The 27,415-nt window shown below is 46.4% G+C and overlaps 2 protein-coding genes and 1 long non-coding RNA gene across 3 annotated transcripts in view; 2 read left to right on the forward strand and 1 right to left on the reverse strand.

Moving 5' to 3' along the window:
- The window catches only part of LOC137418556 (E3 ubiquitin/ISG15 ligase TRIM25-like), a 1,139,870-nt gene that overhangs the window by 287,620 nt on the left and 824,835 nt on the right, over positions 1 to 27,415 (reverse strand). The gene's annotated exons all lie outside the window — the stretch shown is intronic.
- Positions 1 to 27,415, forward strand: part of LOC144889696 (uncharacterized) — a 122,221-nt gene that overhangs the window by 21,806 nt on the left and 73,000 nt on the right. The gene's annotated exons all lie outside the window — the stretch shown is intronic.
- Positions 21,058 to 25,521, forward strand: LOC144889674 (uncharacterized). The gene is made up of 2 exons (XM_078770844.1): positions 21,058 to 23,056; positions 23,177 to 25,521. The coding sequence occupies exons 1-2, from the start codon at positions 22,554 to 22,556 to the stop codon at positions 24,201 to 24,203; spliced, it is 1,530 nt and encodes a 509-aa protein (XP_078626970.1). The 5' UTR covers positions 21,058 to 22,553; the 3' UTR covers positions 24,204 to 25,521.

Below are 27,415 nucleotides of genomic sequence, written 5' to 3' on the forward strand. Positions count from 1 at the left end.
TGTGGATAATTCAATCGTAGGAAGTGGATTCAATATAGGAAAAATTATTTACATAGACATTCATATTCTTAAATCAGATCCTCTAAAAGCTTCTTCTTACATTGTTTTACCCAGTGTTATCAAAAATAGAAAAGCAGTTATCAATATCAAAAATAAAGACAATAAATGTTTTCTCTGGTCTATTCTGGCACATTTACATCCTCCACATTTTCATGATGAAAGAGTATCTCATTATAAAAAAATATGAGAATACATTAAATACGAAAGATCTAAAGTTTCCTATGGCTTTAAATGATATTCCTAAATTTGAAAAGATGAATAATTTATCAGTTAATGTTTATGGTTTAACAGAAACAATCAACATTCATGTTTTAAAGCTTTCTGACAATTGTAAACAAACTCATATTAATCTTCTATATTTTAATTCAGACGAAAATTCACATTACACATACATCAAAGATATTACAAAATTAATAAAACCACAAGTATGTAAAAGAACAAATAAAATATATATTTGTATGCGTTGTCTTAACTTCTTCCATACACAAGAAAGATTAGATAAACATTCAAATTATTGTGGTGAACATAAATCAACGGTAATCAACATGCCTAAAAAAGGCTCAAAGATCACATTCAAAGATGAAAAGAAAACAATAAAACATCCATTTGTTATATATGCTGATTTTGAAAGTATTTTAGAAAAAATTGATACTGCTTCTCCAGATCCAAAAGAATCATACACAAATAAATATCAAAAACATACTCCTTGTGGTTTTTGTTATTATAGCAAATCATCCGGTGGGTATGAATATACAAGTTAGAGATGTATAGAGGCTCAAATACCCCAGAGGAGTTTGTGAAACGAATAGAAAAAGACTGTGTTCGATTAACCAAGATAATGAGAGAAACCAATAAACCAATGTCCTTAACAAGTAAAGAAAAAAGGGAATTTATAAAAAACAATGTCTGTCATATTTGTGAGGAGAAAATTGGTAAAGGTCTAAAGGTTAGAGACCATTGTCATCTCACTGGTAAATATAGAGGTCCGGCTCATAAAAGTTGAAATATTAATTATCAACTCTCCTCCTTCATTCCTGTTTTTCTTCATAACAACGCTCATTATGATACACATCTATTTATCAAGGAACTCTCAAAGACTTCTGGAAGTATCTCGGCAATTCCAAACACGGATCAGAAATACATTTCATTCACAAAAACAATTCACACATCTCCTATTACTCATATCAGATTTCTTGATACATTTAAATTCATGGCAAGTCCATTGCCTAACTTGGTTCAAAATCTAAAAGAGTTTCCATGTCTTTCGGAGTATTTTTCAGATAAAGATTTACTAACACAAAAGGGAATTTACCCCTATGACTATATGGACTCATTTGAGAGATTCAATGAAACACAACTTCCTTTAAAAGAAAATTTCTATAACAAATTAAATAATAGTCATATATCTGATAAAGATTATGTACATGCACAAAATGTTTGGAAAAAATATAACATTAAGAATCTTGGTGAGTATCACGATTTGTACCTCAAAACTGATGTGCTTTTATTGGCCGATGTATTTGAAGCCTTTAGATCTGTTTGTCGCACTGGATATGGATTGGATCCTGCTCACTACTACACAGCACCTGGATTGGCCTGGAGTGTGATGTTGAAAATGACAAAACAAGCTTTGGATTTGATAACCGATGTTGATATGCTTTTGATGATTGAAAAGGCAAAGAGAGGAGGAATTTCACAAGTCTGTTCAAAGAGATATGCTAAAGCAAATAACAAGTACATTCCAAATTATGATCCATCGGTAGAGAGCTCCTACTTGATGTATTATGATGCGAACAACCTGTAGGGCTGGGCAATGTCTCAGACTCTTCCTTATGGAAAACTTAGATGGGTAAAGGAAAAAGACTACAAAAAGGTTTTACAAGATGTATGTATCTCTACACAAAAAGAATTGGATGATTCAAAGGATGGTTATTATTTTGAGGTCGATTTGAAATATCCAGAGGAACTTCATAACCTACACAAAGATCTCCCATTTGCTTGTGAAAAGGAAAGTCCAAAGAAGGAGTGGTTAAGTGATTATCAACAATCATTTAATATAGGTGAATCAACAGAAAAATTACTTACTACATTATATAACAAGAAAAATTATGTTCTACACCAAATAAATTTGCGACAATATTTATCAAAAGGTCTAAGAGTAGAGAAGATCCATAGGGTTCTAAAGTTCAATCAAAGGCATTGGTTAAAGGGGTACATTGATTTTAATACACAAAGAAGAACAGAGTCAAAAACAGATTTTGAGAAAGACTTTTATAAATTGATGAATAATGCAGTCTTTGGTAAGACCATGGAAAATGTGAGAAAAAGACAAAATATCAGACTATCAACATCTTGGAAACAAGCATCAAAATTAATTAATAGACCGAGTTTTACTAGAGCTGACGTCTTTACTGAGAACTTTTGTGCGATCCATTTGATTAAAGAGAGTATTGAAATGGACAAACCTATTTATATTGGAACATCAATTCTTGATTTATCAAAGTCATTAATGTATGATTACTTTTATAAGAACTTGAGGAAGAAATATCAAAATTATGTTAATCTACTTTATATGGATACAGATAATTTTATTTTGCAAATTAATACTGATGATGTTTATTCAGACATGAAAAAGGACATTAATATCTATGACACTAGTAATTACAGTCCAGAGAGTGAGTTGTTCTCTTCTAAAAATAAAAAGGTGATTGGAAAGTTTAAGGATGAATTAGGAGGAAATGTCATGAGTGAATTTGTGGGATTGAGGTCAAAGGCTTATGCTTATAAATACATTGTGAATAACGTTGAAAAGACTGATAAGAAGTTAAAAGGTGTAAAGAAAAATGTTATTAAAGAAACAATAAACTTTAAGGATTATTATAACTGTTTAACAACAAAGAAGGAAGGGTTTAGAAAGATTAATGGAATAAGAAGTTATAAACATAAATTATATTCAGAAGAGGTGAATAAGAAAGCATTGGGGGCTTTTGATGATAAGAGGTTTATTTTAGAAAATGGAATTGATAGTCTCCCTTATGGTTATATAAGTATATAAGTGATAAGTTAAAAAGGAGGGTTAGGGATTTTAATGGGCTACCGCCGCCTTTTTACTATTATATAAATGATAGAACCAAGTACCAACCAGACTAAAGAGTGGAGATGTAATCAACCTTGGTATATAAATGGTAAACATAACGAATGTGAAAAATATCAAATAGGTATAATTGAAAAGACAACTGGTAAAAAAATTTACAAAACAAATAAGAGAATTAATTTAAATGCCGGTGAATTTGGTAAAAAAGATGGAAATATTTTTCAGTGGACGGAAAACTTTGATGGTTGTCAGGAAAATATATACTTTAATTTAAAAATGGTATGTGGCACTGGAGGCGCTCAAACAAGAACATTGAGGGAGGTTTATCATTTTATTTTATCTCAGTTAAAATATCTTAATAAAGAACCAAACTCAAACATATACTTTGTTAATATATTAGATGGTGAAGAGAGTTGTAGGAGAATTAAATTATTTCCTACACATAAACAAATATTTGTTGGATCATTGTTTCAGTGGTCTACTCGGGATCATTGATAGTAAGAGTACCATAAGACCAAGGGGGAATCATTGTGTGAGTGGTCTAATGAACAACATTGAGGATAAGAGTATGTCAAAAGGCTAAAAGGTTCGTGAAGAGGTGAAAGGAAAATTAACATGTAAGTGAATGGGTCGGTGTTTGAGTGGGTCAAAGATAATCTGCCAGATGATATGTAGAAGAAGGATTATAGGTCTATAAGGGAAAACAAATATTGTTAGTGTTTGAGTGGTCTAATGAACAACATTAAGGATAGGTACTATAGACAAAAGGTTCATAAAGATTAGGGTGGGAGAAATAGAGGTGTTAATGGGCAATGAGGTTAAGAGGAAAATTAACATGTAAGTCAATGGGAAAATGAGTTTCCCAGAAGCAACATATATACACTACTGTCATGTGGTGCGGCAGCCATATTAGCTTGAAAGCTGATATTAAAAAAAAAATCCCTTCTCTGAAACCACTTCACCGATCAATGTGAAACCTCTCATGGCTGATGAAAATGCAACACTTGTAAACAGCTGAAGGGATTGAAATCAAACTTGTTTATTTTTAGGACAGTGAACGAGGGCATCTACCCATTGTGGGACTATGTGGAGGCATATTGGCAACAGTCGCATTGCTCGAGTTTCTGCTAATTCCTTGGATGTCCCCATGGAGAAGCGAGCCTCCGTATCACCTTGGAAACCAAGTGGCGTTAGCACTCAACGTTGGTTGTCTTTCATGTATATTTTTTATTGGTATAATAATTAAAACTATATTAATATAATGAAAGCAGACCGCACAAAAAGGGGTGAAATAAGACATTTTTAGCAGGTGAGGCACTGCACGTCACCATGGAACCCAACAGAGGCACATGGGGGTGTCGAGTTTGAAGAAGAATTATCAGAAGACAGATTAACTCTGTAATATTTTCCGAGTTAAAAAAAAAAAGTTTCTCGTTAGTTTGAAGAAGATCTGGGTGGTGTATGTTACCACAAACACAGGGAATGATAACATTTGTTATCCTTTTATGTTGTTTGGCAATCTCATGAGAGCTGAGTTTATCCATCATGCTTTGAAGAATAAGAAGAAGGACTAATGCTTTGTTTCTGACGTTTCTCCAGAAGAAGAAGAATGATCATGGCTGAGTTCCTCTGTCATGGTTTTCCAGTTTGAAGAAGAAGAATTTCAGAAGCAGATCGTTTCTCTGTAATGTTTTCCGAGTTTGAATGAGTAGTTTCTCTTCGAGTTTGAAATTCAAAGCTCGAACCAACATGCTGGAACTCCAACACAAGGTCGATGGATTTTATTTTTATACGAGAAGAGCGCTTCACTAATGGACCAATAGGTAGTCACCTCTCTTGCTGCGAGAAGGGGGAGGGGAGGGGGAAGAGGATGAAGGGATGGGGAGGGAAGAGGAGGGAAGAGGGCCGGGGCAGGAGAAAGGGGGGGAAGGGAAGAGGAGTGGGAGAGATGTACTGTATATATATATATATATATATATATATATATATATATATATATATATATATATATGTGGGGGTTCAGACCCCCCCCCCCCCCCACCTCCCCCCTTGTGTTCTATTATCGTTTGACCTATTACCAAGTATAAACAAGAAAATGTTCTGTTTTTGATTGATTTCTGTATACTCATAATACTTTCATGTTCTTTGGAAACCTGTTATCCCAGTATTAGGCTAAAGATGTTGCTCAATTACCGAAAATAACTAATTTGTATGTGTTGCTTTGTAAACCTTATCCATTATATTTCCTGTTAAAGAATTAAGTTACTGTGATGGCATGTTCTCTTACTGTAGAAATGTTCTTTGGAAACTTGTTATAAAAAGTTATATGCTTTGTAAATCCAGACCCTGATGATATAATCCCTCTGTGAAGACCAACCTATCTTTCCGAGTCCCCCTTAAAGGACTGCGTTATATCACTTTCATGTTTGACATTTTTACGACTTGCTGAACTCCCCCAAAAATCAGGTTTCTAGAAAGTAGTCAACATGTTGTTTGACCCTTTGATGACCTTGGAGACCACTCTGTCTTTCCTTTGTCTCGAGAGCTAAAACCACACCCCAATATTCCCTTTATAAAATGAAAGGCTTGACCGAATTATTTTAGAGCATCATGTTGGAATCCTGGTCCTTGTGGGCCTCAGTTTAAGCATTTTGCTTTCCACAAGCTTGTGTGTTTGATGAATCAAATAAATATCTCAGTTGTGCCTTCTCTCAATCATGAGTCTTGAGTCCTAAATCAACGGATCCATCAAATGGCGACCCAGATGGGACATCAGCTCCGGCAGACTCGGGACGCGGCTCCAGGTGCGAGTGAGTGGGAAAAAACACCAGCTGGTTTGATCGGTCTGGGTGAGGTGAGCCTTGGGTTTATTTTGTTATAGACTGGGATTTTAGGCTAAATTGGAACTCACTCTGTCGCTCGGTGCCGTTTGCTCATTTCCTGCTTCGAGTCTGATCCTCGAACAAAATTTAAGAACGAGCCGTTTTTGGGCTCCAGAACAACTGAGCTGTTTATAGGATTCGTCAGGGTAACGTTACGGGATGGGGGAGTAAGGTGCCCCAAGAGGGCGCCGAGGATAAGGAATAAATTGGTTTCGAAAGTAAGGTTAGAAGCATCATAAGGACGCCGGCAAAAGTAAGGTACAGTTAGCATATATGTGGGAGAGATCTCTGATTAGGCGGCTATATGTAGGAGAGATCTCTCGGGAATAAGGAGTAAGGTTGCCTGATTACCTGGCAGTTAGCTGGACAGGTAAGATACGGTTAGCACACAGAAAGTTGAGATGAGGTGGTCGAACCTCTTCAGGAGTTATGTTAGAGAGCTGAGATGAGGTGGGCGAACCTCTAGGAGTTACACTAGAAAGCTAGGAGTTAGCATAGAAAGTTGTGGGGCGGGCAAGCCTCTAGGAGTTAGGGTAGACAGCTGTGCAGGCGGATGAGCCTCTCGGAAAGTGCAGGCGGTCGAGCCTCTCGATGGCCTGAGGAAGCAGGCAAACTAATTGCAGGTGCAGGATAAGGCGGGAAGAAGGAGTAAGGAATAAGATAGATAAGCGAGCCAGGGAGCGACCAATATCGCTCGTTGAAGATCAAGACCCGTGGAAGGTTAGGTAGATACAGATCCCCTACCCTCCAAGCCCTAAAGCTCTGTCCCGGGGCTTCAGGCAACACCCCCCCCCCTGCGCAGCGAGCCCCCCTGCCCCCCCCTTCCCCTGCTTCACCCTTCTCACCCCTTTCCTCTCCTTGTCCCACAAATCCCCTTTTCCTCTGAATGAAATGAGACATATACGAATGAATGGGAATTGCTGCACAAGATGCTCTGAGATTGATGGGTGTGCATGAATCCACGTGTGCTGTAATGTACGCGGTTAGTGTCAAGTTGGTCGGATATAAGGAAACGCATGAAATGCGAGCCGGTTTGACAGTCACGTGGTATGAGGAACATGAACGAATGTGGATTTTGATGACCACTTGATGTGCAACACCACTGTGTGGGCTTCGAATCATTGTGATTGGCCACTTGCGGTGCGGGAATCCAGACTGGGATTGCCGATTCTGGCATCCATCCGAGGGTCCTGGTGATGTTCGGTAATTGACGTGTGTATTTTTATTTGTTTGGGACGAGAGGCGAACGGATGGTCTGGCGGTTCTTTTATGGTGTGCGGGCGGGCACATTGAAGTGTGTGAGGGGAGATTCAGTCGGCTTGGGGTTGGTGTAGACCTGGGTGTTCGTGAGAGGCCGCTGGTAAGGTGTGCGACAGGTACAGGGTGTGACAGGAGAAGATGCAATCAACGATTACATTGTGTATTAGCGACTCGTGTATTGGTATATCCCTGAGGCAGCTCACCTTTAGGATGATGTTATGTCATGTTTTGATGATGATGATGATTATGTCATGTAGAGCATTTTGGGTCTGGGGGTCTGATATCCTGTCAGAGGTCAAGGGTCTGATATCCTGTTTTTTGCGATGATTACGAGCTAGGGATGAGTTAATAACCAACTGATTGACAGCTGACTATTTTGACAGCTGACTATTTTGACAGCTGAATGTTTTGACAGCTCAATGTTTTGAGTCCCCACCCGAGGTAAACCCCACCGTGAACCGAATAGAGCGGCATGCAGGCTGGTTGCCGCGGCAACGGCCCTCGCAGGAAACCGCAAGGTGGGAGTGTTGGGATTCGTGTGGAGGCACGAGGGTGCGGGGCGGGGGGCGGCATGGCGTTGTCGCGTTGAGTTGGTTGTGCCAGGTCGATCGGCGATCTCTGAATTTAAATCGGATTTTTGTCGTGTGTATTGTGCATTCGTCATTGACATGTGTGTGTCGATTTTAGCGTCTATCCGAGGACCCTGGCGACGTTCGTTTAATTAAAGTTCTGTTGGTGTGGAATGCTGTCAGAGGTGCGAAATACACACCTTTGATCTGGAGGGGAGGTATTTTGGTAACTTACTTCCGTGATTTCCGTTTCATTGGATGGGAATTGGGAAATGCGAGCCCTGCCGGGGTTTTGAGTTTATTGAATTGGGTTCGGAGCATGGGATTTGCTCAGAGTGCCGGTGATAACTTGCCTACTCTCAGAGGGGATGTGTCCCGCACAGGGGGAGAATACTGCTATGAGGTTGCTCGGAGGCTGTGTGCCCAGATGCATTGTGGGTCATTGCGACTTTGCTGAGTGTCAGTGAGCAAGGGAGACGTTCGTGTGTGTTTTATGCGGTGTGCTGGACGCCATGTCAGAATGGTGGGCGCCTGCGACATGCCATGCATTGTAAATTGTAATAAGGAATACATTGTTTAAGATGGAATAACAGGAAGTCTTGTTCATACAGTAAGTGAGGTACAGTGTGAATGATGAGATTCAGAGAGATCTCTGATTGAGGTAGATGAGGTTGTCTAGAGCAGATGAAATATAGAATAGCAGTTGCAAGATCGAGGTGCGGAGTGGCGGCTGGAAGATGCATCGATGCATTTGTGTTGATCGATGCGCCGGACATTGGCTTTGCATTCGAGCGATGGTGGTAAGATTAAGTTATGAAAATGCATGTGGTTCTAAGGGCAGATAATGTGAGACAAGCTGCCTCACGGGCAGTGCAGGGAGAGTATTGGAAATTCAACAAGATTCTGTGTTCAATAATTTGAGCAGAAATGTCGCGTTTTCAACCGAACTCTCATTCGAGGAAGGAGGAATGTGAGGTTTTAACTATCGGTTTGACGTGGTTCACGCCGGGCGAATGATGTGTGGATGGGTTGCGTAATGGCTAATGCATCTTGGAGATGCATCGGTGCAAAGACATAGGGAGGGTGCTGTGGTCAGGTGTGTAACGAAGCTTGGGAGCGGAATGTGTGTACCTGGGAGGATATTGTTCCAGGCACGGAGATGGTAGAGCACGCCTCCCAAGAGAGGCTGTGGGATTTTGGCGGGAGTTCTTGCAGAGGCAAGATGCACCTTTCTTCGTTTGAAATTTGACCTTTTTTTTGAAGTTCATTTGACCTATGTTTGAGAATGATTTGAGATCATGGGAATGATTTGGAATGGGAATGAGGTCAGAGTGAATTTGCTAGCCTTGAAAGGGCGACAGGCTGAGTCAATCTATTGGATGTTAGTTCAACGAATTGATATAGAAGTTAAATCGGAAAAAGGAACAATATATTGTTGGTTAAAACTGAAATTGTGGACGTAATTTGTGGATAGAAGAATATCGGTTTCTGAAATTTGTAAGTTGTTGTGGTGGACGTCTTAATAGGTGATGTCCTTTGTTGGGGCTTGTGATACGCCTCTGTTATCTGTCTGACTGTGAGTTACAGTGTGTCTGGAGAGGAGGTCAGTCAAGTAGGATGGGGCCAGGTTATGGAGGAATTTGTAGGTCAAGAGGAGGATTTTGTACTGGATTCTCTGGGGAATGAGGAGCCAGTTTCAGTTATAATGACGGGGGTGATGTGGCCACGGGTCCGGGAATGGGTGAGTAGACGGGCAGCGGAGTTCTGACCGCATTGGATTATTGAGGTTTGGTGATTATTGATGATTATCGAGGGTGAACCATAGAGAAGGCTGTCTTTGTGATCTGTTTGGTGTATTTGTCGAAGGAGAGGGTTTGGTCAAAGATGGTGCCAAGATTCCGGTTGTGAGTGGATGTGGATACTGGGAAACCGTCGATGTTGGGGGCAAAGTTATGGGTGGATTTGGTAAGCGGTTTTGGGTAAATGAAGATTAATTCAGATTTAGCATAGTTAAGTTTGAGGAAGTCGATTTGAAGCCAGGATTTTATTTCAGTAATGCAGTTTGTCAGGAGATGGATTTGGTGGAGATTAAAGCTGGATGTCATCGGTGAAGCAGTGGAATTGGAGACCATGGTGCGTTGGCCATGGTGCACGATGGATTAAGTGACTGAGGGGGGATAGGTACAGGATGAAGAGGAGCGTTTTGGGCCAAGAACTGAACCTTGGGGGACACCTTGAGGGGGAGCGAATTGTGGTGATTAAGCTGGTGTAGATGCTGTCAATTTTGCTTTGGAAGAATGAAAGGAAGGAGATGCAGTTTTCTACTGTGAAGAACTGGTGGTGGTGTTCAGGGCGCTGAGGAGTTTGTTCGTAGTTGTATTTGAGGTTGTTTGTTCACGTTGTAGAGTTTGTTTATTTATTTGTTTGTTTATTTAGTTTGTTTAGTGTAGAGAAGAGTGCTTTTGGGTTTTCCGGAGCCAGAGTGGATAATTTGAGAGTAGCAGGCGGAGCGGAAGGGGGCATCTTTGTAGTGCTGTAGGTGGTCCTTGTAGGCTTGGGAGTGAACTGATTTGGGTTTTCTTATAGGCGCAAGCTGGTCAAGGTAGGATGAGGAGGATGGTGTGAGTGATTGTGTCAAGGGCGGCGTTGAGGTCGAGGAGGATAATAATGTTGAGATTGCCGGCGTCAGAGGAGAGAAAAGGTCATTGGTGATTTTGAGGAGAGCAGTTTCAGTACTGTGGTTGGAGCGGAATCTGGATTGGAATGTTTCATACAGGTTATTGGCAGAGTGGTGATGTTTGAGTTGAATGGCTACAGAGCGTTCCAAAACTTTTGACAGAAAGGGTTTGTTTGGAGATTGGTCCGAAAATAATTTAGGGTGTCAGGGTTGAGTCCAGGGTTTTTTCCAGAATGGGGGTGAAGTTTCACGAGGTTTTTGGGAAATCGGTATGTGAAGCTGGATTAAGTTTGAGTGGTTATTACATATGCTCTGGGTCCACGTGGTTAATGTGATGTGACTTAAAAAAAAAATGAATGGTACTCGCTGTAAACAGTGTAGATGGGGGAAAAAAAAAAAGAGATAGACAGGGACAATGGGCTGCTTAGTGAGCCATGGAGATGGATTGGATGTTTTGTTGTTGGTTGTCTGGGAGTTCGGTTGTTGCATTGCCAAAGGTTTCTGTGTGGTGGACACACTTGTTGTCTGTTGTCTTGTGTGACGTGGGTGGAGATGTATGTGGCTGTGTGTGGCTGCCTGGAGTCGGGAAGGCGGCTACAGTGGTTGATATTGGTTGTTGGTTGTCCGGGGTGCTTCGATTTGCATAGGGGGTGAAGATTGGTGGATATTGGTGGATATTTTGAGTAAGTTTCAACGGGGACTGGACATATGAGATGGGGACGGTAAGACATATGAGAACTATTGTATTATCTTTATTTTATTTTTATTTTTCTATTTTATAATTCTATTTTTATTTTCAATATTTATTTCCACTATTTTTATAAATAGACCTGGTTATTTTTATTATTTGTTTATTTACGAAAATAAATAAATAATAGGGGGAGGTTAATGGTGGTGTGTTGGTGGAAAAAGTCGTTGTCATTGAAAGTCGAGTTGAAACAATTTGTATGGGATTTATATTGTAGATATTGGACAGCGATTGGGCCAGAGGCTGAAACAACCTTGTAGGGAATTCTTGTAGTGAATTTGGAAAATGCGAGGTGTCCTCACATTCGCAGGTTCGGTGATAAATAATTTGGAAGAATTTGGAGAGATAAATAGATAAAGAGATAAAGAATTTGGAGGCCACCAAAGGGCGGACACTGACGTTGCTCAGGGCAACGCAAGGGCGGACAGGAAGGGCCGCCAACCCATGGATAGGATGCACAGATTGTCAAAAGGATAGGATGCACAGATTGTCAACACATACCACCAAAATTAGGGCAGGAATAGGGAGTTGGTTGAGAATGCCGGCGATAAATCACCGATGTGTGTCCCTGTGTCTGTCTGGTCGTCTAGCAGGCCATGGAGTTATATTTCTGAAACATGGATTTCAAAGAGGCAGGTGTGTGCCCTGAGAAAATTTTTGATGGGTCTGATGGATTTTTGGATGGATGGGTTTGAAGGATTTTGATGGAGCGGGCACTTTTGATGGGTCTTTCTGTGTAGATGTTGTCGCGTGACAGGGCTGCTGTTGTGTGGACTGGGGAACGAGGGCGGCGTAGGTGACGTGAGGGGAATGCCACGCACTGCGACCGTCTCCCCCCAAGACCGAGGTTGTCGGGGACATGAGTGGGATGTCGATTGCGGTGATGTGGGATGTCGATCACAACCTGACGATGTTGTTTGTGGAGGAGGTCTTGTATTAAAGTTGGGATGCGTTGCTGGGGATCTGGGTGGCTGGCACCCCGTGTGGTTGGGGGTTGCAGGTTCACAGAAGGAGGTTGGAATCCAGTGTTATGTTCGGAGCACGCAAGGCTGAGCAGGATGGATTGCCATTGGGACGTGTTCTCAAATGATTTTATCAAAATGATGGCTCCTGAGTAAGGGGAGGGAGCAGGGAAAAATATTCACTGTAACAGGTGTTGTTAAACTGTTTGTCTGCATGAGGATGGCAAAGTTGGCCTTCGAGACTCATGTGAGTTGTGTCTGGAGGCAAGGTTCGGGAGGGTGCTCGCCTCGACTATCCGTCGCCCTAACTGCTAACCTGGTTAACGTCGATGCTTCACTTGCATGCTCACCCCACGCGACCCTTTTCACACTCACAAAACCCGGCGTCTCGGCACCTCCAGTGCATCCCCCACACTCCGTCCATTCCACCACCGCACTCCCTGTTACACACCACACCTCTCGCGCACCCTCTTGCGCACACTCGCCATTCGCACACTCCTTTAACACACCTCGCACACCATCTTACACACTCTCCCCACTCGGTACGTACTCCGTACCACTCACCATGGGCGTGCACTCTCGCATCCACCCACTAACGCGCTCCGATGTGCCCTCCCGCACATGCACCACAACCAACTCAGGTGTGCTTCCTCGCACACTCTCACCGTTCATCCCAAACGTGCTTCCTCGCACCCGCTCCACCACCAACTCACTCCCCGTGTCACACTCCGTACACCCCGACGTGCATTCTCACTCGCACTCGGTATCACTCCCACACTTTGTAACACGCTCTGGTGTCAGGAGTGGGATAGCTGGAGGGAGAGGAAGGCCCACGGGAACTGGGTCATGGTCGGGCCGGGAGCGGCAGCCCTGTTCCTCCGCGGCCACGGTCGGCACCGCCGTTGGGCTGCCGCTCCCGGCCCGACCGTGACCCAGTTCCCGTGGACCTTCCTCTCCCTCCAGCTATCCACCTTCAGCATTCGTTCCTGCCATCATCCCCCGTGTAAGTGTGCTCGTTGTCTGTCTTTGTCTTGTCCTTGGGGTTAAGTAAGACTGTTATATATAAGCTAATAATTGCACTGTGTCTTCTTCTTCTGTATTTTATTTTCTTATCTTTCCTCCTCCTTGGTTTATTTTGGGTGTACAAAATAATAGTAAATAAATCATATTCGTATTTCCTACCTTTGTTCTGCTCTTCTTCACATCCGTTCGTCTTTGTCTTTTCCCCATTGAAAACCTGTGGCACGATTTGGCCAACGTTTCGGAATCGGGTTAGTTTCTGTTAATAGTTCGTGCCGCAGTTGCTAAAACCGCTCGGCAATTAAACATCTGTCCGCAGTACGAACGGGGCTGTGCACCTGCCTTTCCGGGGGTAGCTGGGCAGCGTCAGGGACCCCGTCGGTCATTCAGAGATGAGGGGATTAATCCCCCCCTTGGTAAGGGGAACAGAGGCTGATGTTGGGTTCCGTAACAATTGGTGTCTGGGTGTGAGATTCGAGGCCCGAACCAAATTTTTAAACATCAAAAAAAAAAAAATGTGGTCAAAATTTGGAGCGGCCGAGATTGTTATAACATCGAAATTTTAAATCGTGCCATGGATGGTCAAGGCAACGGGATGCCGGTGGGGGAGATAGAAGGGGTAGAGTCGACCCAGGACCCCAGGGAAATGTATGTGGGGGAAATGGAGGAGGAGAGAAATGAGGATGTGGTTGAGGGGGTTTCAGGCACACAAAATGGCGCTCTCGCGCACGTGGTTGTAGAGGCAAAAAATAGCGACTCGCACGTGGTTGGAGCAGCGGCGCCCACAGCACCGGTGAATTTGGACCTGTTTATGAAACAGATGATGGCCTTTATGGTCAAAACAGACGATAATTTCAAAGGGATGGAAAACAGAATGGGGGGCCAAATTGAAGCAATAACGAACGAAATGAGGGCCAATAATGTGGGACTGGTGAGGGACAAGGCCAGGTATGAGGCAAAGTGGGTGGAGAGGGACAGAGACCGCAGGTTGGGTGAGCAGGTCCCAAGGGTGCACGACGGGGTAACGCGGGTTGAGAAGCGCTGGTTGGGCGAAGTGGAGAAAAGCGAGGTTAAAATGATGGGGGTAGAAATCGCGACTCAGGGTATGGGGCAGCCGGCGACCGCTGAAGTAGAGGGAATTTTAATAAAGCCAGCGGTCATCAAAGAAAAAGCAATAGGTATAGTAAAAATTGAAAAGACGATGGAGGTAGCCCGGGAATTGAAGGGAAAGATGGAAAATGTGCAAAGTCCCTGCTCACATCACGATGCTGTGCTGAATAATCCTTATGAAGATTTGCAGGTGCGCATGGAGAAAAGAATCCCCCAGGTGAGTCGTGCTGTATGTTGTGCGGGGAGGTTTTTCAGCAGGAGGATGTTTGGCGCAGAAAGAATTGTCACGCGATTGGGGTCAATATGGCACCCGGGCGTTGGTGAAGGGTCCCATGTGAGTGGAAATGGCACGCGTGTGAGGAAAAAGTGTGCATCGGGGAGTGAGCATGTTATAAAGTGTGGGAGTGATACCGAGTGCGAGCGAGAATGACCGTCGGGGTGTACGGAGTGTGACACGGGGAGTGAGTTGGTGGTGGAGTGGGTGCGAGGAAGCATGTTTGGGATGAACGGCGAGAGTGTGCGAGGAAGCACACCTGAGTTGGTTGTGGCGCGTGTGCGGGAGGGCACATCGGAGCGCGTTAGTGGGTGGATGCGAGAGTGCACGCCCATGCTGAGTGGTACGGAGTACGTACCGAGTGGGGAGAGTGTGCAAGATGGTGCGCGAGGTGTGTTAAAGGAGTGTGCGAATGGCGAGTGTGCGCAAGAGGGTGCGCGAGAGGTGTGCTGTGTAACAGGGAGTGCGGTGGTGGAATGGACGGAGTGTGGGGGATGCACTGGAGGCGCCGAGACGCCGGGTTTTGTGAGTGTGAAAAGGGTCGCGTGGGGTGAGCATGCAAGTGAAGCATCGACGTTAACCGGGTTAGCAGTTAGGGCGACGGATAGCCGAGGCGAGCACTCCATGCGCGGTGCGTTTTGTTTGCAGCAAGGACCGGCCGGGACCGTAAGCGCGTCGCTCTTCAGAGCGTCGCGCACGAATCGGGCCGGGTTCTGCACTGAATGGTCGGAGCCGCGTCAGAGCGGCGATCGGCATGATTCCGGGGGAGGGGAGCCGGGTCGGACCTTCGCCCCCTGGCGGGGACGGGGTTCCGACCAGGCGAGCCTCAGTCGTCGGGCCGGAGACCGCAAGGTTCCGCGCCGCGATGATGCATGGAATCTCGGCCCGAGCATGCCTCCTCCCCAGAATCGTGAATGCCGGACGGATCCAATTGAAGGCAACAAACCACCCGCATTCATTGCTCGGCTTTGCGAAGCCGAGCTTTGAAAATATAATGACGCACCGAGGCTCAAGCATCGCGGACTGTGATAATGATAGTGTTTTTGATCTGAAATTTGGAATAGTGAATAGAATTGGTTGGAATTTGAAAAGCAAAATTTGATGATTGGCAGATTGATGATTGGTAGAATGATTGGCAAATGATTGGCAAATTTTTGATTGGCTGGAATTACATGGGCAAAATTGGTAGTGAGAGATACTAGTTGTGGTGGGATGGCAACTCTGCCATCTCTCACAGCGGGGGCAAAGGAGCAATAGCTATGGGGTTTGGCAGTGAAAACTAGCCCGGGAGGGTTAGGATAAAATGATAGGGATCTAGAGAAGATTGACCATAGGTAACGGTAAGGTTAGGTAGCAACATTGGACAGGTAGTGGGGACATAGAGAGGGTAGTTGGATGATAATGACGAGGGAGCGCAATAATGTAAGGGGCGACGGGGAAGCGCAAGTTTTAGAGGGAAACCAGGTAGATCAGATGATGCCGTGTGTTTGAGGATCGAAAGTGTATTGAGCAGTGTATTGTGGGAGAGATGTGAGTTGTATTGAGAGTGGAAGTGTATGGAGCAGTGCATGAGGAACGATTGTGGTTGTGCATTGTATTGAATGATTGAGGAAGCTTGGGAGGAAGGAGGGTGCAGGTAGCACCAAGAGTGATCGCACAGGTGAGCCAATACAGGTGAGCATGGTTGTATGGAATAAATGGAGTATGGAATATATGGAGTATGGAATGGATGGTGTGGAGGGAGTATGGTGGAAACTGTGGAGTGGAGTGGATGGTGCGAAGGTGTGTATGGGGAGGATGGACCCCATCACGAATACCCGGGGAGGGTAGTTTAAGAGTTAGGTAGAGGGAGTAGGTAAATTGTGGTTGGATATTGGCATCTGTGGTGCGTGGTGGAAGAATGGTGTTTGGATGGGTGCATTAGTGACGTGGAAATGGCTGGGCGTGTGGCCTCTTAGTGTGTGTAGTTGGTTGGGCACTCCGCCACTGTGAGGATGTCGGCCAGGTGAGGCCGCAGGTTGGCTCTGGGAGCCGTTAGAGTTGTTGTGGATGGGGCCCGAGGATCCGGAGGACGGACCCGGGTAGCCCAGTGCCAGAAGGCACCGAGTGGGGAGTGCGCCAGAGGGCCTTCCCCAGGTAGATAGGTTAGGGAAGGAGCAGGTAAGCTCGGAGGCAACTACAGTGGTGGAGGTGTGCAGGTGGGTAGACCTGCTGGGAGAGTCACACGACCCAGTCCTGAAATTGTGCAAGGGCACAGGGAGTTGAATCGGGGGAGTGAGACTCCAAATTGATGAAGCAGCACAGTTTGTTCAATGGGAATTTGGTTCTTAAAACCCCATAGAGAGTAAGATAGCCAATGGTTTGGCAGGGAAAGACCCGGGTAGTGTAAAGTGTATTAAAGTCATTTAGAGGATAGTTAGGATTAAGAATCTCCTCGCACCATCTACATCCACTCACCTGAGGTGATAAAGCTCCACACCATGCCATGGTTGTTTTTGTTATTTTCCTGTGCAAATGTTTGGATTGTGGGACGCATCATGACGTGGGTGTGACATTGTGCTAATGTTCCATCTCTCCCTCCTTATGAGGATTGATGATGAATTGGTGATGGAAAATTTTGGTTAGAGGGATTGTGGGGACGAATTTGGTGTCGGGGAAATATGGGGAAGACGTGACAGTAGTGACGGATTTGTAAATGTGTAGTTTGGATTTTTGTACATATGGGGTAAGGGCAAGGGTAGAGTAGGTAACAGGGGGGGTGACGTATGGTAGGGACGGGCTTTCTCACTTTGCTCTCCGTACACACCTCGTCTTGCATTGCCTTGTTTGATGTGTACCCTTGTGACCTTACCCCTCGCTCACCTGTCTTCTCTCCCCCCCCCCCCTTGTCTCCCACTCGAGGACTGTGCACCACTGGGCGCCGAGGGGAGCGTGCGGAGTCCGCCATTGCTTGCCCAAAACTCCCACAACCAGTTGTCTGCATCGATGCACCACTTATGGACCACATGTCTGTGGCTGAGCACCACCTATGGACCCCACGGGTGGGGGCATGGCCCCTCTGCTGAAACCGGCCATGATGGCCCGAGATCTTCCTGGCGGACCTTGGTAACATGGCACCTATGCCATACAGGTGAACCACTCGTAGTCGGCCCTATGGGCCATAAATAAAAAGAACAGTGGACACGTTCTGTGCATGTCATTTTATTATGTCCCAAATAGGCCGCCAGCAAAGAAGAAAGACAACATCTGGAAGAGCATTAGCCAGCAGAGGGAGCCGCAGAGCAAGACCACCAAGGGTTTGTTTGGTTATTTTTTATTGAACTGTGGTGACTGTGCACCTATTGGTGCTTGATCGTGCTTTGGTGCGTTTTGGTGCTTTATGGTGCGTCGATGCAGGGCAAGCTGTCTCCCCCCCCCCCCAAAAGAACAATCACAGGTCCTGGGTTGCATTTTGTAAATACAAGTAGCGTAACTGTAAATAATGCTCCCCCATCGTTCATGTTGTAGTTTGAAGACAATGCCGCAATTCGGTTAGCTGTGGGCGTAAGTCTGTTAGGCAGGGTGCAATGCAGCAGCGGGACATATTTATTTGTGTTTAAAACTGTCACACTCAGGTTCAGGTTAAATGTAGAGGGAACTACACCTACATGCCACACTAAAGGTAAAAGTAATAGGCCCGGGACGTGCCTAAGAGGAGGAGGGTGCAGTGTTATGGATATGAGAATTGTGTTTAATTGTTGTAAAATATCACCCTCCTTCCCACATTTGTTGTGTAGAAAGGTCAAAGGTCGTTCCCGTAGTTATTCCATATACAATCACGTAGCCAATCATAGATTTCCTTTGTTCAGTAGTTATCTCCTTATTATGTGTATTAGGTTAAGGTTCTGTCTTCCCACTAGTTAACACTGCATTGCACCAAATTGGAACAAGGTAGAATCCCTTTTCAAATTCCCCAAAGCCTCCACTTCCAAAGGCAACCCCCTTTTGGCATCAATTGCCAACTGCATTGGGCGGTTTTACGCGTGCGGTTTTCTGCATTCGCCGCTGCTGCTTTGTGGTTTTCGCCGAAAAACACCACCATTGAACACGCGGTCAGATCAGAGAAGAAGGGGGAGGAGCGGCCGAATCCAGGGCGTTGGCCGCCAATCGTCATCAAAGGTGGAGCGAAAGAGCCCATGCCAGCCAACCTGCACTGCAGTGAGCGACCCGGTAGGCATGCCCAGGGAGCCCGTGGATTGATCTCGAGGCACGCAATAAAAGTGCGTGCGTAAGCCTCTGAGAGTCGGAGTCGGAGAGAGAGATACGGCGGAGTCGGAGAGAGAGCATCCAGGCGGTCAAGTGCTGCGGGAAAGAGAGAGAGAGAGAGAGAGAGAGAGAGAGAGAGAGAGAGAGAGAGAGAGAGAGAGAAAGAGAAAGAGAAAGAGAAAGAGAAAGAGAAAGAAAGAGAAAGACCGAGAGTAAGACCGAGAGACCAGGCCAGAGGCAGTACCAAGCAGTTTTGACTCCACCAGGCAGCTTTAACTCAACCGGCAGAGCTCGTCCCGCGGCAGCCCGCACGACCGCAGCTTGGACATTGACGGCGGTGCCGACCGTGGCCGCGGAGGAACAGGGCTGCCGCTCCCGGCCCGACCGTGACCCAGTTCCCGTGGACCTTCCTCTCCCTCCAGCTATCCACCTCCAGCATTCGTTCCTGCCATCATCCCCCGTGTAAGAGTGCTCGTTGTCTGTCTTTGTCTTGTCCTTGGGGTTAAGTAAGACTGTTATATATAAGCTAATAATTGCACTGTGTCTTCTTCTTCTGTATTTTATTTTCTTATCTTTCCTCCTCCTTGGTTTATTTTGGGTGTACAAAATAATAGTAAATAAATCATATTCGTATTTCCTACCTTTGTTCTGCTCTTCTTCACATCCGTTCGTCTTTGTCTTTTCCCCATTGAAAACTAGAGATCGCCTTACCCGCCTCTTGGGGTGAGGGGGGGGGGGGTGGAGATGCTAGAGATTGCCTTACCCTCATCTTTGGGTGGGTGAGGAGGGGGGATGCCAGAGATCGCCTTACCCTCCCCTTAGGGTGGGGGCGGGGATGCTCGAGGTCGCCTTACCCTCCTCTTAGGGTGGGGGGGGGGGGGGGGAGGGTTGCTAGAGATCTCCTTATCCTCCTCTTCAGGTGTGGGGGGGAGGGGGATGTTCGAGGTCGCCTTACCCTCTGTGATAATAAAACCCTATTCAAACTGCTATTCCGCTGGTGGAAGGAGTGAAGGGGTTCTTATCTGTCTTACTTGGCATGTGCTTGGCTAGCGTATTTAATCTGCTGCTACGAGGTGCCGCGAGATGCCGCTTTGCTTCCTGGGAGATTTGGTAAGCTGAACTGTCATTGGATTTCGGTGTATATCGATTGAGACATGCTTTTCGCTTTATTCTGTAGTAATGGTATTATGTGCTGTGCCTTGTGTAGGTGTACGCCACGTCATTGATTTCAATAAAGCTAATTGCAACAGGTTCCAATGATCATATTTTCACCACAATTTATTGAAATCAAAGATTTGCTTCAACTCGCACGAGGATGGAAAAACTAATTCGCCTGGACCGCTTAAAGTTAAACGGAGACCCTGAGGCAAGTGATGCTGTGGACCAGCTGAATCATCGGCTGAATTCCCTGCAGCTCTCTACGGATCTGGTTCCGGACATTTCTGATGCCCAGAAGCTTGGAGTCCAAACCAGCAACGTCTCCCATGTAATCGACAAATACATCGCGCAGATCCCGACGTATGACGAGGCCATGACTGCCCTAAAAAGTCTGTTCATTAAACCCCGCAGTTCCATTTACGCTCGTCATATTCTGGCCAATCGCCGGCAAGGGAATTCTGACTCGCTGGATCAATTCGGCCAGGCGCTTAAACAGTTGGGGAAGGAGTGTGCCATACCGGAACGCTCGGGCGCAAGGTACCGATGACCTGGTATGGTATGCTTTTATTACTGGTCTGCAGTCGGCTTCAATTCGTCAACGTTTGCTCGAAAACGAGACGCTGGACTTGAAGACGGCCTTGTACCAAGCCCGCGTTTTGCAAACTGCCCAAGCCATGTCTGAAACATCCGGCCGCCCTTCAGTAACTCTCAGTGCTGCAACGCTCGGAGGAACACGGAGGTTCAGAATTGAACACGGAGCTGGACCCCACCCGTTCTGACGTGTGCCAACGTCACGCAACGTCACGGCTTGGCCACCGAACCGGCCACACAGCGGGTCTACATGGCCTCGGGGGCCTTGTGGCAGCAATCACGTGGAGTGTGTACTGTTACCATGATTGCCAGTGATGTGATTTATACTGATGTTAAGTTCTTGGCTCTTCTGAACCTGTGTGCGGTTGTACCTCTGGGGCACGACTTCTGGAATAGACACAGACGTCTAGAGATGCAATGCGATGGTCCACACACGCTCTCCGTGGGCCCCGAGCCGAGTCCAATATGCAGACTTGCGGAAATTGCCGTCGAACCGCCTCCACTATTCCCGAGTTTAACTGCTAATTTCCCACCCGTCGCCATGAAATCTAGACGATACTCGCAGTCAGACAGGCTCTTTATTGCCGAGGAAACCATGCGTCTTTTACAGGAAGGGATCATGGAACCCAGCCGATCCCCGTGGCGAGCTCAGGTGCTGGTTGTGAACAGCCCTACCCATCGCAGACGCTTGGTGGTAGACTACTCTCAAACTATCAATAGGTACACCCAACTCGATGCGGATTTTTGCAATGCGATGATGTCAGCATTGTTACATATTTATGTGAATGTATGTGAATTACCATTCAGGTTGCTTATCCGTGTGTATTATATTAAGGGTTGTTGTGATTGGAGGGTCAGGAGCCCTTCTGAACGGAAGTGGCCGGAAACGGAAGTGACCGGAAACGGAAGGAAAAAGACACGAGGAAAAAGGACGAGTTTTCTTCTTCCTCGCCCCGCTCCGACAAAAGGTGGAATCGACCTTGCGCTGCGTGGAAAACAGCGGCGTTCCGAAACCTGTCCGGCGAGAGGAATTCCCGGGACGTGTACCTGCCCGGTGGAGACGTCAAGTTGACGTGGGGCCGTGCATCGACCCCGCGTCTGGAATCGTTCGCGGCACCGTCCAAACAGACGCGTGCGGGTCGCACGTTGGGGCCTAACGCGCCTTGCAAGCGGCGTGGGGTTTGGCTTGCTCTACCGTACCCGCTCCGCGTGGCCACGAGGGGCTGCAGCCACGGTGCCTGGTACGATACCTGCCCGGTGGAGAAACGTCCACCCGGGGTTCGTTCAACCGCCCGAGTGCGGAGACGCCGACCAGTAGCAGTATCTTGGTCAGGAGGGGCCCAGAGACATTGTGAGGAGCAGAGACCGAAAGGGGGTGTGAGTACTCACCGGGACACACATGTATAAGATGGCCATCTTAATCATAGGGAATTGATTGTGAATTGGGAATTGGTGATGATTATGTATTGTTGATTGCTCGGGGAAAATCTCCGTGGTTGTGGCCTTGAAATATTGTTGATGGTTGTGTCATTGAAATTGTTTGGTATCATTACCATTGAAATATATCCTTGAACGTCAGTTGTCTCTTGGGTGAAATTCATATGGCTTGCGTGGCGAAAGCGCATATATAATACAGCTTTCTGGCGAAGTTCCTCTCATGGTTCCGGGGGTCACTGAGACCAGGTATTCACCGAGGGGACCACGTAACAGAATTGGGGGCTCGTCCAAATTACGATTTGCGGTTTCGCAATTGGGTCTACGTCCGGGATTTAAAATTGTATAAAATAATAAAATAATAATTTTTTTTAATTAAAATTTATTAATTAATTATTAATTGGTAACTTTTTTGAGAAATTGGGGTAAAGTCTTGGGTGAAGGTTAACAGGGGGTAACGATAGACACCATGGCGTTTGTGGCACAGAACTTTGGGGTAACCCCGAGTGAGGCACAGTTCCGAGCGTTGCTAAAGTCGGACCTCTTGAAATTGGCCAAACATTTTAACTTGGAGGTCCGAACTAATTTGAGGAAGGCAGAGTTGCAGGCCACGGTGATACAATCTATGGTGGGATTAGGAACATGGGACGAGTTAGCCTGGGAGTGGCTACCCGAAGAACCAGAAGACGTTGAGCTCCGGAAACTGGAGTTGCAATTACGGAGCCAGGAACGGATTAAAGAAGAAGAAAGGAAAGCAGAAAAGGAAAGAGCAGAAGAAGAAAGGAAAGCAGAAAAGGAAAGAGCAGAAGAAGAAAGGAAAGCAGAAGAGAGGAGGGAAGAGAAACAAGCGGAGGAAAGGAGAGTGGAACGAGAACTCCAGGAAAGGTTAAGAGAAGAAGAAAGGAAAGCAGAAGCGAGGAGAGAAGAGAAACAAGCAGAGGAAAGGAGAGTGGAACGAGAACTCCAGGAAAGGTTAGAAGACAAAAAAGCAGAGGAAAGGAGAGTGGAACGAGAACTCCAGGAAAGGTTGGAAGAGAAAACAGCACAAGAAAGAACCGAGGAAAGGAGAGTGGAAAGAGAACTCCAGGAAAGAAGAGAAAAGGAACAAGCAGAGGAAAGGAGAGCTGCAAGGGACCTCGAAGCAGAGGAGAGAAAAGCGGAAAGGGAATTAAAGGAACGTGACATGGAGCTTCAGCAAGAAATCAAATTCAAGGAGCTGGAGTTAATGAGAGAACGGGGAGAGGCACCACCCTTGCTGACGGGGTCGACACCTAACCAGAAAACCTGGGATGTGGGCAGACATGTGAGGCTGGTTCCACCGTTCAGTGAGAAAGAAGTCGCGAAATTTTTTCCACACTTTGAGAAAGTGGCTCGACAATTAAACTGGCCGGAGGAGGCATGGACCATACTCGTGCAAAGTGTGCTGGTGGGGAAAGCTCAGGAAATTTATTCGGCGCTACCAATGGACCAATGTGCAGATTATGAGGTACTGAAGAAGCACATCCTCAAAGCCTATGAGTTGGTTCCGGAAGCTTACAGGCAAAAATTCAGGAATGCCAGGAAGAGGGAGAGTGAGACCCATGTGGAGTTTGCCAGAGTGAAAGAAAACATGTTTGATCGGTGGTGTGAGTCAAAAGGAGTCGGGAAAGACTTCGAAACATTGCGGGACTTGATCCTGGTGGAGGAATTCCAGCAGTGTGTCCACGAGGACATCAAAGTGTACCTGCAGGAAAAGAAGGTACCAAAGTTGTGGGACGCAGCCACCATGGCAGATGATTATGCCTTAACCCACCGAATAGGGGTCCACGAACCTAACTCCTCGCCTAGATCTCCCCAGGGGAGGTGGGGAACAGCAGGTGCGGAGAACGACCATACATGGCGGCGGCCTCGAGATGATTATGGGGACAACTATGATACCCCACCGGTTCGAAATCAGAGGGATGCGGGCCCAAGACAAACTTATAGTTCGGGGGGGCCCGAGGCAGACCCCGAGTTTTTCCTCCGGGCCTACTTGCGCGTTTTGCAAGAAACCTGGACACTTGATGTCCAGTTGTTACCTCATGAAAAGGGACAACCCAGAGCGGAGTCCGACTATTCCAACTCCGAATGCGATGGCTAGCGTAAGAAATCGCCATCAAAAGGGTTACCAACCATTTATTTCAGAGGGGTTTGTGTCACTGGATGGAGCCTCGACTAACCGGAGACCGGTTAGGATATTGAGGGACACAGGGGCCCATCAATCTTTAATGCTTGAAGGCATTTTGCCATGGTCCGAGGAGACGGCAACGGGGGATAGTGTGCGTTTACAGGGGATCGGGGGCGGTGTTAGTGCTCCCCTTCAGGTCATCCAGTTGGAGTCCGATTTGGTGTCAGGACCGGTCACCGTCGGTTTACAAGCCACGCTTCCTGTAGAGGGTGTATCTGTGGTTATCGGGAATGATTTGGCCGGGGGTCAAGTTTATGGTAACCAGAGGGTTGGTAAAGAGCCCAGCAGGGAAAATAACGCCACACCAGCTCGGGATGGCGACAAAAGTGCCAAGTTATTTGTAGGGGGACTGAACTTCAAAACAGAGGAAGAAGTTCTGACCTCTGTCTTCAACAGATATGGGCCGCTGGGGGAAGTGCGGTTGGTAAGAGACTGGGAAACGCAACAGTCAAGAGGGTTCGGCTTTGTCACGTTTGCCAGCACAAAAGACGCCAGAGAGGCAGAGAAGAATTGGAATGGCAAGGATTTGGAGGGTCGGACCATAACAGTAGGGAAGGCATTTCGTAGGCGTCGAGAGGTCTACAGGAGAGGACAACTGGGCGGTAGTTTTGGTGGTGGCCGCAATCAATATTATTATGGAGGCTCCCTGAGTTATGGCCGCTCCCGAAGGAAGGATTGGCAAAATGGTGGCCGAGAAGGAGACCGCTATTCATGGGACTACAGGGACCAGTGGTCCCACCCTAATTATTAGGGAAGTTCTGAGAAGTTGAAGCACTGAAGGCGGCGGAGCCGCCGAGCCAAGATTCCTACACGAATTAACCGTGAACGCCATTCCTAAAGGCGTCCATGTAGTGAACTTTCATGCACGGACTAACCGTGAACTCCACGTTCCTCAAGGCGCCCATGTAGAGAACTTTCCTGCACGGACTAACCGTGAACTCCGCGTTCCTAAAGGCATCCATGTAGTGAATACTCGGCTTGGCCTCCCGGAAAAAGTGCTATCGAGTTGCTTAACTTTGGATCTTTGATCAACCCCTTAACCTTCATTCCCAAGAAACTGACGGTCAAAGTCAGAGGGTCATGAGATGGAGTTTGGTTTGGCAGGGACAATGTCGTTGTTGGTACTTAGTCCAGAGGGAGTAATCTGGAGGGGTTGTGGTGAAATTTTGGTTGCTTTATTTTTAAGTGACTAGGGCATGCCCGTACTATATATAAGCTAGGACGTGCCCGTACGTGGGTGCCCGTTCCTTGCAAAAAAAAAAAAACTGCAAAAAAAAAAAAAACTGCAAAAAAAAAACAATGGTTTGATCCATTCGCAACGACCACAGAACCCCCCCCCCCCCTCTATTTACATGAATGGTTTGGTCCATTCGCAAAGCCAAAGCGAACGACCACAGAACCCCCCCCCCCCCCTCTATTTACATGAATGGTTTGGTCCATTCGCAATGCCAAAGCGAACGGCGAACGGCTAAATCGCCATAGCTCGGTAAGTACTTGTCCGATTAATATGAAACCTTGAAAAGGCACATCCTCGGGTCCCCAGCAATATACCTGGCAAGTTAAAAGTATATCGGACCCGTGGTTGTCGAGAAACAGCGGTCACAGACAAACAGACGTACAAACGTACAGACAGAGATTACTGGAATTATAGATAGATAACTGTGCCCGGGGGGAACTGATAATGTGGGGGGGGGTTGAGTTATCTGGTTTGTTTCTCCAAATTGGCCGGCAAAGAAAGTTTTCGCTGGGTTCAAACTTTCTTTCTTGAAGGGGGGGAGTGTTACATATTTATGTGAATGTATGTGAATTACCATTCAGGTTGCTTATCCGTGTGTATTATATTAAGGGTTGTTGTGATTGGAGGGTCAGGAGCCCTTCTGAACGGAAGTGGCCGGAAACGGAAGTGACCGGAAACGGAAGGAAAAAGACACGAGGAAAAAGGACGAGTTTTCTTCTTCCTCGCCCCGCTCCGACAAAAGGTGGAATCGACCTTGCGCTGCGTGGAAAACAGCGGCGTTCCGAAACCTGTCCGGCGAGAGGAATTCCCGGGACGTGTACCTGCCCAGTGGAGACGTCAAGTTGACGTGGGGCCGTGCATCGACCCCGCGTCTGGAATCGTTCGCGGCACCGTCCAAACAGACGCGTGCGGGTCGCACGTTGGGGCCTAACGCGCCTTGCAAGCGGCGTGGGGTTTGGCTTGCTCTACCGTACCCGCTCCGCGTGGCCACGAGGGGCTGCAGCCACGGTGCCTGGTACGATACCTGCCCGGTGGAGAAACGTCCACCCGGGGTTCGTTCAACCGCCCGAGTGCGGAGACGCCGACCAGTAGCAGTATCTTGGCCAGGAGGGGCCCAGAGACATTGTGAGGAGCAGAGACCGAAAGGGGGTGTGAGTACTCACCGGGACACACATGTATAAGATGGCCATCTTAATCATAGGGAATTGATTGTGAATTGGGAATTGGTGATGATTATGTATTGTTGATTGCTCGGGGAAAATCTCCGTGGTTGTGTCCTTGAAATATTGTTGATGGTTGTGTCATTGAAATTGTTTGGTATCATTACCATTGAAATATATCCTTGAACGTCAGTTGTCTCTTGGGTGAAATTCATATGGCTTGCGTGGCGAAAGCGCATATATAATACAGCTTTCTGGCGAAGTTCCTCTCACGGTCCGGGGGTCACTGAGACCAGGTATTCACCGAGGGGACCACGTAACAGCATTTAAAAAAAAAATTCTCGGCAACCGTTGGTCCGATTGACATGAAATTTTCACCATAGGAGGGCGCCTCTTGTGGAATATTTCAGTGAATATTATGACGTCACAGGTCACGTCATGCGGGCGCCATCTTGGAAAAACTTCGCACCTCTTTATTATCTCTGAAGCTACTCCATGGAAACAATTGAGACCTGGCACATTGTCACCGACTCCCCATGGGGAATAAGATATGTTAATGATGATGCCATCACTGCCTTCGTTATTACGTCATAATTCGACAAATACAATACATCCATCCGATAATTATTTTTAAAAAATTCAGCAACTGTTGGTCTGATGGACACGAAATTTTCACCATAGGAGCGCCTCCACCTTTATAATATTTTAATGATAATCATGACGTCATA

Source organism: Myxine glutinosa, chromosome 1 (assembly GCF_964187855.1).
Source record: "Myxine glutinosa chromosome 1, kmMyxGlut1.1, whole genome shotgun sequence".
Lineage (NCBI taxonomy): Eukaryota > Metazoa > Chordata > Myxini > Myxiniformes > Myxinidae > Myxine > Myxine glutinosa.